This window comes from Eptesicus fuscus, chromosome 3 (genome assembly GCF_027574615.1).
Source record: "Eptesicus fuscus isolate TK198812 chromosome 3, DD_ASM_mEF_20220401, whole genome shotgun sequence".
NCBI classification, from domain to species: Eukaryota; Metazoa; Chordata; class Mammalia; order Chiroptera; family Vespertilionidae; genus Eptesicus; species Eptesicus fuscus.
In genome coordinates, this window is record NC_072475.1 from 60,306,363 (window position 1) to 60,319,051 (window position 12,689).

The 12,689-nt window shown below is 50.5% G+C and overlaps 1 protein-coding gene across 1 annotated transcript; it reads right to left on the minus strand.

Annotated features, from left to right (window-relative positions):
* Positions 1-658: 658 nt before the first annotated feature.
* On the minus strand, positions 659-9,598 carry ADPRH (ADP-ribosylarginine hydrolase). Its single transcript, XM_054711847.1, has 5 exons — positions 9,403-9,598; positions 7,925-8,027; positions 5,583-5,906; positions 2,300-2,660; positions 659-1,280 (listed from the first exon to the last, which is right to left on the minus strand). The coding sequence occupies exons 3-5, from the start codon at positions 5,893-5,895 to the stop codon at positions 866-868; spliced, it is 1,089 nt and encodes a 362-aa protein (XP_054567822.1). The 5' UTR covers positions 5,896-5,906; positions 7,925-8,027; positions 9,403-9,598; the 3' UTR covers positions 659-865.
* Positions 9,599-12,689: the final 3,091 nt, after the last annotated feature.

Here is a 12,689-nt window from a genome sequence, read left to right on the forward strand (position 1 = left end):
GACCGAGTCCCAGCTGCTGACAGCGGTAACCTGCTCATTACTGCACCTTGTACTGCCTCCCCTCCCTTCCCCGTCTCGCTTCCCCACGGTCCTACCAGTGCTCCCTGGGGTCACCTCTCAAATAAACTATCTGTACTCAAGTCCTTGTCTCAGAGTCCACTTTTGGGGTAACTCAACCTGGAACAACAGAAAAAAACTCAATGAAAGATTAGCTGATGAAAATGAAGATGCAAATAGGAGGCTATGAGATTTCTAGCTTGGGAGATGCTGACCCCATCACCCGAGTTAAAGACTCTTCAGTTATGCTGTCAGTTCTTATAAGTATATCTCTAGTGACACATGATCTCGCTCATCTAGGGGAAATGATGAACAACATAGACTGATGAACAAGAACAGAACCAGAAACAAGGAGGCATCGATCGGACTATCGGGCCTCAGAGGGAGGATAGGGGAGGTTGGGGGGAGGGGGGAGAGATCAACCAAAGGACTTGTGTGCATGCATATGAGCCTATCCAATGGTTAAGTTCAACAGGGGGTTGGGGCATCCGTGGGGAGGGGTGTGGGATGGGAATGGGGGGATGAGGACAAATATGTGACACCTTAATCAATAAAGAAATTTAAAAAAATAAAAATAAAAATAAAAAAAAAATAAAAAGACTCTTCAGGGGAGGAAGACAGACAGATTCCGGGAGAACAGAATGAGCCTGGGAAGACTGAGTTTCAGGGGCCCCAGGAACTTGTTACCTCAAAATTCCCTGAAGACGTACAAGGTTAAGACTCTTGACTTTGGAAAAAGTGAAAAGAAACTGAGCAGAAAGGGGACTACACAAGAGAAGAAACCACCAGAAATGAACATCCTCTCTCCCTAAAGGGCAATTACAGTATCTTCCTTTGACCCAAGAGAATATAAAGCCCTAGCTACTTCCTCCAGCCGGTTTCTGTATTCTAGTTTCTCATAGTTGGAGGGACTCACTCCTTTAAAACCATGCATAACTCCCCACCAGCAGCCAGCAATGGCAGCCGTAGAATCACTATCTCCACCGTGGAAAAAGGCTCGGTGGGCAAGCTCCTTCCAGGAGTCTCCTGCAGCCAGGATGGCGTCGTAGGCAATCATGGGGGCATCGTGCCCACTGCTGCCGCCCCAGCCAGAGTAGCTCACAGAGGTGTAGAACTGATCCCTCTCCTTCACACCGTAAGGCTTGGGGAAGGTAGGGGCTGATGTGCCATCCAAAATCCCTCTAAGTTTTAGGTACTTTTCCCACTGGTCTTGGAAGTAGGACCTGGAGGGAGGAAAACAATCTACAGTCAATTGAAAAGTTGATAACCATAAGGAAAGGTACCAGATGGATGTGTGAACAGGAAAAAACTCCAAGATGACTTCAGCTTCTTGTAATAATATCATAAATGACATTAAAAATTTAAAATGAACTCTAAGTAAGAGCCATTCAATAAAGTTTTGCTAAGGATTGATATAAATAAGGCACTAAATTAGAAAGGCACATAGCGAGTTAAAGGTGAGAATTAAAGATTTGTGTGGGGTTTTTTGAATTGAAAATAATGTCAAATGTCACCTTTCAGGGGGCACAGTTTATTTATTTAGTCTATCCTTATACATTTTATTTTATTTTCTAATAAAAATTATATATATTTTAGGTGTACAACATAATGATTTGATATACATATACATGGTGAAATGATTACTACAGTCAAACTAATGAACACATCATCTTCTTATAGAGTTGTGTGTTGTTTTTTCAAAAGGGAACTTTGTAATATCATGATCATGGGTGATTTCAGCAGGAAGCCTCTGGACCTTTTTATTCTAAGAAAGGCAATGTGAAGTAAACTCAGAAAAAGGGGGAAATGTGGCTTTACCACCTACTAATTAGCTTGTGGGGGGGAAAAAAACAACCACCTATTTCTCCGGCATCTTAGACAAGGATTTCAAATTACTCTGTGTCAAGTCAACACTGAGAAACAAGTTCCAGGAGAAGGACGGGAAAGTTCATCTCAGCCTAGATAGCCACAAAGACTATAGAAAGAACAGGAGCCCTATACACGAGGGAAGCACTGCAGCTGCACTACTCATCGAGGTCTTCACTGGGCCACCCGGTGGCAACCACTGCTAGGACTTGAAGTCCAGGTGGGCAGGGAGGGGGCTGGATGCAGTAGATGGCAAAACTGAACGGCGAGAACCATGACAGTTGCTATGATCTAAGAACTCTGGGCACACACAGGCACGCACGTGTGCGCACAGATGCAACGATTTCCCAGCAAGAGTATGCACCTATAAACTTACCAGTGCTCAAGATTCTTCTCCACAAAGTAGCCTGCTTGGACAATGTGCTTTTTAGCTTCTGGTAGCACCTCCATCAGTCCTTTCCCCCATTGCCAGGGAGGCTTGCCATTCACAGCATAGGCTGTAAAAAGAGCAGACACAAGGGCGCCCAGGTAGCCGGTGGGGTGGTGGTGGGTCATTCGGCCGCTCTCGATGCTCACCTGGATCAGTGTGTCCAGCTGGCTGGGGTGAGGGAACCTGAGACCGATGCACATGGCTCGCATAGCAGCCCCACAGCCTCCCTCGTGGTTGTTAAAGGGAATCCTCCAGCCGTTGTCTTTGTCCGGCTCCAACAGCATGGCGTTCTGCACGGAGGCACCCCCTGGGGAAGAGTCGGGGAGGGCATGGGGTCAGTGTCACCAAAGCAAAGGCTCCAGCAGGAGGAAAGGCCGAGCTCTGGTTCCAAGTCTCTCATTGGAAACTGAAAACAAAACAAAACAATTATGACGATCGCCCTCCAACTCCAAGCCAACATGGTGCCTTACCTTATATATAACCCTCAGCATGAAAGAAGCAGATTCATGTGGAGAGCCTTGGGATCTTTGCCAGTTATTACTGAGACATCACTATAACTCAAAAAGGTAAGTATAACATATTATTCTCTTTTTTAAATGAATAAGCTAAGGCTCAGAGCTTAAGAAACTTGCTCAAAACCATGTAACCAGCTAGCTCATTAGCGGCCCCATCGAAACCCTTTTCTCCGAGCCCAAGCCCTCAAAGAACCCGAGGAGATCCTAACCATTGGAATTCCCAAATGTCAGGAAGAGGACAGTTCGGGTGAAGAGCACTAGGCTCAGAGACGGAGCAATGGGTTCCGAGCCACAATGTGCCCTTGGTTTTCCCCCACGACATGGGAGCAGTGTAATCAGGCTTGTCTTATCACCCTATCCTACTGGGAACTGGGAACGCACACATGAAGAAGCAGTGGCAGTTATATACGGCGGGGTGGGGTGTGGTATTACTGTTCCCTTATGGTTATTCACCACAAGGTCATGGAAGGCATAAGTGGACAAAGAAAACTTTCCACTTGTCAATCTGATGAGACATCAGATGTAGAGAAAGAATGAAGAGGCTGGCTTCGAATGCCAATTCTTGGGGTCACCAGAGACCCTGGGTATGTGTGTGGGACGGGGAGCATTTTCATCAGGAGGCACTTTTCATCAGCTCATGAGCTGAATTGTGTCCCCTAAAATTCGTATGCTGAAGCCCTAATCCCTAGTCCCTCAGGATGTGGCTGTATTAAGAGACTGGACCTTTAAAGAGGTGATGAAGTTGAAATGAGAACATCAGAGTGGGCCCTAATGCAATGTGATGAGTATAAGAAGAAATCGGGACACGCACAGAGACACTGGGGATGTGCACCGTGAAAGGGAGGACACAGATAGAAGGAGGTCGTCTGCAAGCCAAAGAGAATAGCCTCAGAAGAAACCAAACTTGCTGACACCTTGATCTCAGACTTAGAGCCTCTGAAACAGTAAGAAAATAAAGGTTCGTTAAGCCACCAGCCTGTGGCATTTTGTGATGGCAGCTCAAGCTGACTAATACAGGATGGGTAGGTCAGATGGGCTGGGAAAGGTGATTCAAACCACCTGGTGACCCAAGTGACTGTAACAATTTCCCAAGTGGGCAAGAACACCTGTGAGCAAACCTGAAACAGAAAAGGAGTCTCTGCAAGACACTTTCCATTTTCTTTACAAAGAAAAAAAAAATGTTTCCTTTATACTTGTTCATTACAGAAAACTTAGAAAATACTAATAAGCAAAAAGAAAATAAGAAACTATAAATACTCCCATTACACAGACATAATTATGAATATCTTTGTGTGTGTTCTTCCAGACTTCTCCCAAGAAATATACATGTATCCTTTATTACCAGTGGGTTTATAAGATACATCTGGTTTTGTAACCTATGTATCTTTCACTTAATATATAATACTAGAGGTCCGGTGCACAAAATTCGTGCACGGGGGTGTGTGTCCCTCAGCCCAGCCTGCACCCTCTCCAATCTGGGACCCCTCGAGGGATGTCCGTCCGACTGCCCGTTTAGGCCCGATCCCGGTAGGATTGGTAGGATCGGGCCTAAACAGGCAGTCAGACATCCCTCTCACAATCCAGGACTGCTGGCTCCCAACTGCTTGCCTGCCTGCCTTCCTGATTGCCCCTAATCGCTTCTGCCTGACAGCCTGATCACCCCCTAACCACTCCCCTGCCAGCCTGATTGATGCCTAACTGCTCCCATGCCAGCCTGTTTGCCCCTAACTGCCCTCCCCTGCAGGCTTGATCGCCCCTAACTGCCCTCCCTTGCAGGCCTGGTCTCTCCTAACTGCCCTCCCCTGCTGGCCTGGTCACCCCTAACTGCCATCCCCTGCAGTCTTGATCGCCCCCAACTGCCCTCCCTTGCAGACCTGGTCCCTCCTAACTGCCCTCCCCTGCTGGCCATCTTGTCGCAGCCATCTTGTGTCCACATGGGGCAGCCATCTTGTGTGTTGGAGTGATGGTCAATTTGCATATTACTCTTTTATTAGATAGGATAGAGGCCTGGTGCACGGGTGGGGGCCAGCTGGTTTGCCCTGAAGGGTGTCCTGGATCAGGGTGGGAGTTCCCTTGGGGCGTGGGGTGACCTGGGAGAGGGGCCTGTGGTGGTTTGCAGGCCGGCCACGCCCCCCGGCAACCCAAGCGGAGGCCCTGGTATCTGGGATTTATTTATCTTCTATAATTGAAACTTTGTAGCCTTGAGCAGAGCCAAGTCTCCTGCTCACTCCGTGGCCACAGCCATTTTTGTTGGGATTTATTTATCTTCTATAATTGAAACTTTGTAGCCTTGAGCGGAGTCCAGGGCCGACCAGAGCAGGTGGAAAGCTTGGCTGCCTCCATTGCCGGGGAAACCCAAGCCTCCTGCTCACTCCGTGGCCACAGCCATCTTGGTTGGGTTAATTTGCATACTCACTCCTGACTGGCTGGTGGGCATGGCTTGTGGTTGTAGCGGAGGTACGGTCGATTTGCATATTGCTCTTTTATTAGATAGGATCCTTCCATATCAGAAAATATTTATCTGTATAATTTTAAGTGGCTGCAAATGTATCGCCATAAATAAATTATGGGACATTTAGGTGGTGCCTATTTTTTATCACAATTATAAAAACTACTGTCTCCTTGATATGTAAATTTCAGTGTCAACATTGTAATGACTTCCTTGGGCCTGTTTTATTCTCCACTTGCCCAGGACCCCCACTGGCTGCCCTCACCTGGTGCCCGGCCATCCATGTCTTCCATGCAGTCTTGGTAATGCTTAGCAAGAAGGGGATACAGTCGACCCAAGTCTGAGATTTTTCCAGCTTCCACAAGAGCGTCGGCTGTGGCCAGGTGCATCACGGTGTCATCGCTGACTCTCCACCTCTGCACGTCTATGGCGTCCAGGCCACCAAGCTGGGCCAGCTGCTGGTGAATCTTCTCCCCACTCCTGAGGAACTCCCACTTCCCGTTGAAGTACCCCAAGGCATCTCCTGCTGCACTCAGCACCATGGCAGCCACATACCTCTCAATCAGTCCCCCACACATGGTGAGGCTGTCTGCAGGGGGAAATTAAGAACCACAGAGGACAAGGAGAAAGAAAAAAGAAATCAGAAAAAATAACAGATTTATCTACATTTTATTGAGCATTCACTACTTGTAGGCACCGTATTAAGTGCACCTCATTTAATATTCACAACTGCTCTGTGAGGAATATATTATTAGGCCCATCTTATGGATGAGTTAAATGAGGGTTGAGAGATAATTCCGTTTCAGAAATGCTAAGTGACTTGTCTTGGGTCACAGAGCTAAGTCCATGATTTTAACTGCCACTCCATCTTTGCCTCTCTGGGAGTGTCAAGCCCATTACACTCTGCAAGGCAAGCCAAGCTTATCATTTTCTTTTTCGTGGGGACTTGGCCTTGGAAGTGCTTTCCTCCTTTACTTAACCTTTTGCACTCGGATGTCGAGATTAAAATTACTCTTTGAATGTATCAATAATTTGAAATATAAAAAAAATCCAAGTAAATAAGTTTGTATGGAAAGAAACTCCAGTTTTTTATTCTACTGCCGTGCTTTGTAAAATCTGGGGTATTTAAAAAATTAAATCCCGAGTAGAACGAAGGAATCGAGAAGAAAGCAAGCGAGTACCAAGGGTTAAACAACACTTCCCATTACAATGCACAGTTCACAAGGCACCTGCACATCCGCTGTCTCATTTTTAGGCAAGATCACAGTACGCATTTCACAGATAAGAAAACTGGGGATTGCCCTAGCTGTTTGGCTCAGTGGTTAGAAGGGTCTCGGTTTCGATTATAGTCAAGGGCATATACCTTGGCTGCAGGCTTGACCTCCCAGCCCCAATCAGGCGCATGCAGGAGAAAACCAATCGAGGTATCTCTCTCACGTGGATGTTTCTTTCTCTCTGTCTCTCTCCCTCCCTTACACTTTCTCTAAAACTCAATGGAAAAATGTCCTCTGAGGAGGATTAATTTTTTTTTAAGTCAGGAAAAAAAACACCAACTGGGGCTCAGAGAAGGTAAATTAACACAACCAGCGAGTGGAGGCACTGGGACCCCAATCTGCTGATTCCAGGCAACTCACCCCAGCACAGACCTACTTACTGGGCAATCTCTTTGTGCCTCAGCCACTACATCTCTAAAACGGTGATAAAAATAGTAACAATTGCCTGGGTTTGTTCTGAGGAGTAAATAAATACACTTTTTGTTAAGCACTTAGACCAGTGCTTAGCACATCATAAGCACTGTTTGTATTATTCATACTAGAGGCCTGGTGCACAAACGTGCATGGGGGGAGGAGGGTCCCCCTCAGCCCAGCCTGCAGCCTCTCCAATCCGGGACCCCTCAGGGGATGTCCAACTGCCCTATCCTGGGGATCGGGCCTAAAACGGCAGTCAGACATCCCTCTCACAATCCAGGACCACTGGCTCCTAACTGCTCACCTGCCTGCCTGCCTGATCGCCCCTAACTGCCTCCCTGCCAGCCTAGTCACCCCCAACTGCTCCCCCCCACACCGGCCTGGTCGCCCCTTACTGCCGCCCCCGTTGGCCTGGTCACCCCCAACTGCCCCACCCCCCCACCAGCCTGGTTGCCCCTCACTACCCCCCTCCCCCACTGGCCTGTTCGCCCCCCCAGCAGCCTGTTCGGTGGTCTGTTTGGTTGCGATGGTCACTTAGGCTTTTATTATTATAGATACAACCAGGGAAAAGATTTTTCTCTTACTGAACTAGAATACTTTCTTCTCACAACCTTCCTTTCAATAGCAATATTTAAATTTTGTTTTTCTTCTAAATGGATTACCTTCTAGAGTCCTAGGAGCTCAGCTAAGATAACCTCCACGAATCTAATCCTGGTCAAGTGCTGGTTCTCCTGCAGGTGCGTTTCCAGTTCTCCACTGTATCCTGTTGCCTCAACACTCAAGTTCTAGGACTCAAGTTCAAAGCCTTTACTGGACCCATCCCCTCCAATGCATAGGCCAGCAAAACACCTGATAGACTAGCACCTCCTCAGCTCAAGCTCTTTCCACAGCCAAGATGCCCATCCTCCCTCCCACTTACCTAAACCCTATTGACTCAGGGTTTATAGTTCAAGTTCTGGGGCTTCTAAGAGTCCTTCCCGAGCTGCACTGCTGCTGGCCTGGGAACGCAGGCTGGCCAGCACCTGGGAAAGAGTAAATGAAGACTGAGCATATCGATCCTGAGCATGCTGAATTTCTTAGCTCACAAAGGATATTTGTAAAACGTTATTTACATGCTTTATTATTATAAATGATGATGCCTAGAAACTGGAGTTGCGGGCCACTAGACCCGAGTCTGCCAAGAATCAGCTGTGTGATTGTGGGCAAGCCACCCACCCTGGGCCTGGATTCTCCCAACTTATAACAGTAATTAGAGAGGCGGGTAGGAAGGAGGCCACAGATGCCCCCTGGGCTCCGGTCCTGTGCTGGCGGCTTCACAGGACCAGCTGTTAGTCCCTCTGTACCCGCTCTCCCAATGTCCTCAGCTTCCTTCCTGTAATTCCTTCTGGCTCCACCGAATATGTGTTTTGTGACTTACACGCGGAGCGGGGGAGGGAGCGGGGGCGGGGGGTCAATGACCATCTCTTTCCGTTGGAAAATCCTTTTAACTTTCACATGGAACTGCCCTAGCCTTCCGCTTTCAGGCCGCGCTCTTCCCTTACCCTCCTCGGAGCATTTACAATTCTCTCCCCGACTATAAATTCGAAACTAAGGTTGCTCAGCTGTTTTTCCCGACAGACCTCAACTTCTTTTTGCAGGGACGGGGCACACGCCCGTCCCAGACGGGATGGGGGAGGAGGGCGACCCCGAAACGCTGTGCCCCGGGTGTACCAGGTCCCTGGGGAGGTGGGGTGACCGAGCACCCGGGACAAGGCCGACGAAGGGAAGGCAGGAGGGGGGAGGGAGAGCTGGTGGGACCTGGTCACCGCCTGGAGAGGGGCGCCAGGGGGAGAGGGCGGGAGAGGAGCGCGCAGGGGGAGGGGGCGGGAGAGGGGCGCGCAGGGGGAGGGACGCGGAGGGGGAGGGGGCGGGAGAGGGACGCGCAGGGGGAGGGGGCGGGAGAGGGGCGCGCAGGGGGAGGGGGCGGGAGAGGGGCGCGCAGGGGGAGGGGGCGGGAGAGGAGCGCGCAGGGGGAAGGACGCGCAGGGGGAGGGGGCGGGAGAGGGGCGCGCAGGGAGAGGGGGCGGGAGAGGGACGCCAGGGGGAGGGGCGCGCAGGGGGAGGGGGCGGGAGGGGGAGGGGCGGGAGAGGGACGCGCAGGGGGAGGGGCGGGAGAGGGACGCGCAGGGGGAGGGGCGGGAGAGGGACGCGCAGGGGGAGGGGCGGGAGAGGAGCGCGCAGGGGGAAGGGGCGGGAGAGGGGCGCCAGGGGGAGGGGGCGGGAGAGGGGCGCCAGGGGGAAGGGGCGAGAGAGGGGAGGCAGGGGAAGGGAAGGAAGAGGGGCGCGCAGGGGAAGGGGGCGGGAGAGGGGAGGCCGTGGAAGGAGGCGGAAGACAGGGGAGGACAGCCGGGCGGGTACCTAATGGCCGAGGAGTGGGGCGCGAGACTGGGGCGGGGCGGGGCGCGGCGAGCTCAGGGTCCGGGCCGGTGGCACGGGGCGGCCGGGGAGCCGGGCTGGGCGCGCCTGGGGCGGAGCCGCGTTCGGGGCTGGGGACCGCGCCCAGAGGATCCAGCCGAGGGGGGTGCCTCCTGCTCCCGCGCGGCCCCGGAAGCCGTCTCCTGGCCCCGCAGCGCCCGCCGCGCCCCGGCGGGGACGACAGGGCCTGCGTCACCCGCCGCTCGGCCGGGAGCCTCTGGGCAGCGACCTGGGCCCCGGCTTCCTGTCGGCGACTCACGTGGGCCCGGGCCGAGGCCTCTTCCTGCCGGCTGAGTAGCCAAACACTTAGAAAAAGGGCCTTTTTCAACCTTCTGGGCCCCTCACCCATGAAAGCGGACAAGACTAGTACTCCCTAGGGTGGTGGCTAGGATTAATTTTAACTCCTGTCACTTACTTGGCAGCTGGAGATTATTTTTTCATCCTGCTAGTAAATAAAAGCAAAGAAATGCTAAGCGTACTTTTGTCTAAATAAGTGAATGTGCCAGTTTTATTTTTAAATTAGAATCAACATATATGTATACTAAGGAGAGATTCAGGCTAGAATAGCAGAGCATTTGTAAGAGCAAAAGGAGACAAAAATCGGGGGCAGGTCCATTCTCGGAAATTCCAGACAGCAAACTAGCAAGGGCCCGAGGGCTGACCTTGAGCAGGGGTTTTCAAGTGGTTTTCACACTGAATATTTTCTGCAAACAAAGCCATACCTAAGGGCCTCGGTTTCCATCAATTATATAAAATTGATATTATATAAAATTGGTAGACCGGACCGGGGTCCCCTTTCCCCTGTAGGAGAGGGGGGTTGGGGTGGGTCCTGGTGATAGGGTGGGGCAGCCCCGAGAGAGGGCGAGCCCTGGGGAGAGAGCGGTGGCTGATATTTACCAAGGGGGACAGAAGGGCTTCAGTATTTTCAGGACTGCGTGTTCATGCCAGTGTGGCTGGGCCAATGAACTCATCTTTCACAGCAGGAAGTCAATCTGGACACACAAAGAATGAGAATATGCCCTTGAAGAGAATAATAATGACTTCAACCTTTAATGTTCTCACAGTTTTTTTTCTTTTTTTTAGTCTTGATGGGATATTTTAGAGGAAGTGCCTCTTGTCTAGAGGAAATATTTATATGAATTCAGCAATTCCATCGACATGTCTTTCTCTTTTGTGAATTTCAAGTAAAGTTAAATTTAAAATTGCTTCCTTAATGTGATTGTTATCGTTTTATACAACTCTCTCTACCTATCTGGAAAAAAAAAAAAAATCTGTGGCAGGCAGTTAGACACAGTAGCAGAGCAAGGACTATGGGCCAGGTACAGAGGTCACCAGAGCAGAAAGCCCCAGGGGCCTGGCGACCGACTATTGGAGGGTGTGACCCCAGGGTGACCTTTCCTCCCCTAGCAAATCAATGGTCCTGCAGTTAGGACCCCCTAACCTTCCTTTCCTAGAGATAAGCTCTAGGCCTCAGTTGTATTTCAGCTCAAGGCCTAGAAAAGCAACAAAACCAGACTGCAGGCCCCCATGGCTGACCTCAGGACCAGCAGCATTGAATAATGACCCCCTGCCCAGGCACCAACCCATCAGTCAGTGGAGACCTAGACTCTGAGAGGGCACACCTGGAAAATTGCTGAATATTCTATTGAGATCATCCCTTGGGATCGGCCCTAAAATCTCCACCCTTAGGACAGAGGACCCAGCTTGCTCTCCCTTCCTCCTCCCATCTCCCCTTTCCCTCCCCCGGCATTACCGTTACCTTCCTTACTCCCAAGCTCCCTTCCTCTACCTCTGTAACTTGTTTCCTAAGCCCATCTCTTCTACAAATTACTTCTTCCACCTCTGTGATTTTATAAGTCAACTAGAGGCCTGATGCTCGAAATTCGTGCAAGGGACTCGGCCCTCACAACCGCGGCGGCTTGCCTCAGCCCTCGCAGCCCCAGCTACTCCAGAAGGATGTCCGGGAAGGTGGTTCCGCTGTTGGGTCTAATTAGCATATTACACTTTTCTTCTTATAGATGTGGAGTCTTGGCTCTGAATTCTTTCCTCGCCAGACTCAAGGATGGAGGCTGCTAAACCCAGGTGCGGCCTGATCCCGCCCACCTAACAACTGGTGCAGCTCCCACAGCCTGTCCAAGGAGCAACCCAAACTACGTCACAGTGGTCAAAGAAAGGCAGGGTTTATTAAGGCAAAAACCACAAAATGTGATTTTTTCATGCAAATGAAGGATTTCCGGCTAGTTAACAGGGTGAGATCAGTCCAATACGCAAACTAGGGTGTTGCAAAACTCCAAAGAGGTTAAGTTCACTTATGTCCATGTAACAGTTGTTCCTGTGATGGGGAAAATGAGACATTTTGGCGGGGGGGGGGGGGGGGGGGCTAGCAATCTGAATTTGTGCTATTAACCTAATGCACATTCTTGTTAGCCTATAGCCTAGCCATTGCCCCTTTAATAATCTGGTCCTGCAAGACCTGTTTACCCAACATACTACTCCCATTTTAGAGAGACCAAAAACCATTCCCAGACAGAGTTATCAGTGCTGGTGCCAGGCCAGGCCTTTAGTTGTGGTCTCAAGGCCCCAGCCCATGGGGCTCTTTAAGAATTTGCAAAGGGGACCGACAAACGCTTATTTGGGAGACAAAGGGCTAGAAAGATATAAAAAGGGAAAGCTTCCTCCATGTTTTTGCTCATAATTTGAGAGAGATCTTTCTCTGAGCCCGCTGTCATAATAAACAGTGTAACTCCATTTCTCTAAGCGTTGCTTGGTTTTTCTCTGGTCTTCTGTAACACCAGTATGTTTATGGCTCAGCCTGGAGCTGAGTTTAGCGGCAGGTTTAGCAACGTATCAGTAGCTCTGAGAACAGAGGCACCAATGTCCATGGGCCCCGTTTCCTTAATTGTCTCCTGACTCTTTTTAAGTGACTCAGCAATGTTTATTCCATTTTATTTTTTCTAGTATCCTACCTAATAATAGACAAATATGCAAATTGACCGTGCCTTCACTATGCCCGCAATTGGCCAGGAGGCACGGGGGGGGGCGGGACTCGGGGTGGCCGGGGTGGCCGATTGGGCCGGCGGGACGCTGAGCTCGCATCGCCAGCGGCGGCTCGAGCTCAGTGTCTGCGCCATGGCTGTGCTGCAGCACAGAAGGGGCCTCTGGGGCAGCGAGCTCACGTCCCACCGCCGACCATCAAAAAGCGGGGGGAGCTGGGTGCCTGTCCACTCAGG

Excerpts from the sequence above, each read along its gene's own strand:
- ADPRH (XM_054711847.1), bottom strand. The coding sequence starts at position 5,895 with ATGTGTGGGGGACTGATTGAGAGGTATGTGGCTGCCATGGTGCTGAGT. Across the intron at positions 2,661-5,582 it reads CATGGATGGCCGGGCACCAG|GGGGTGCCTCCGTGCAGAAC; the intron begins GTGAGGGCAGCC and ends ACTCTTCCCCAG. Across the intron at positions 1,281-2,299 it reads GAGAAGAATCTTGAGCACTG|GTCCTACTTCCAAGACCAGT; the intron begins GTAAGTTTATAG and ends TCCTCCCTCCAG.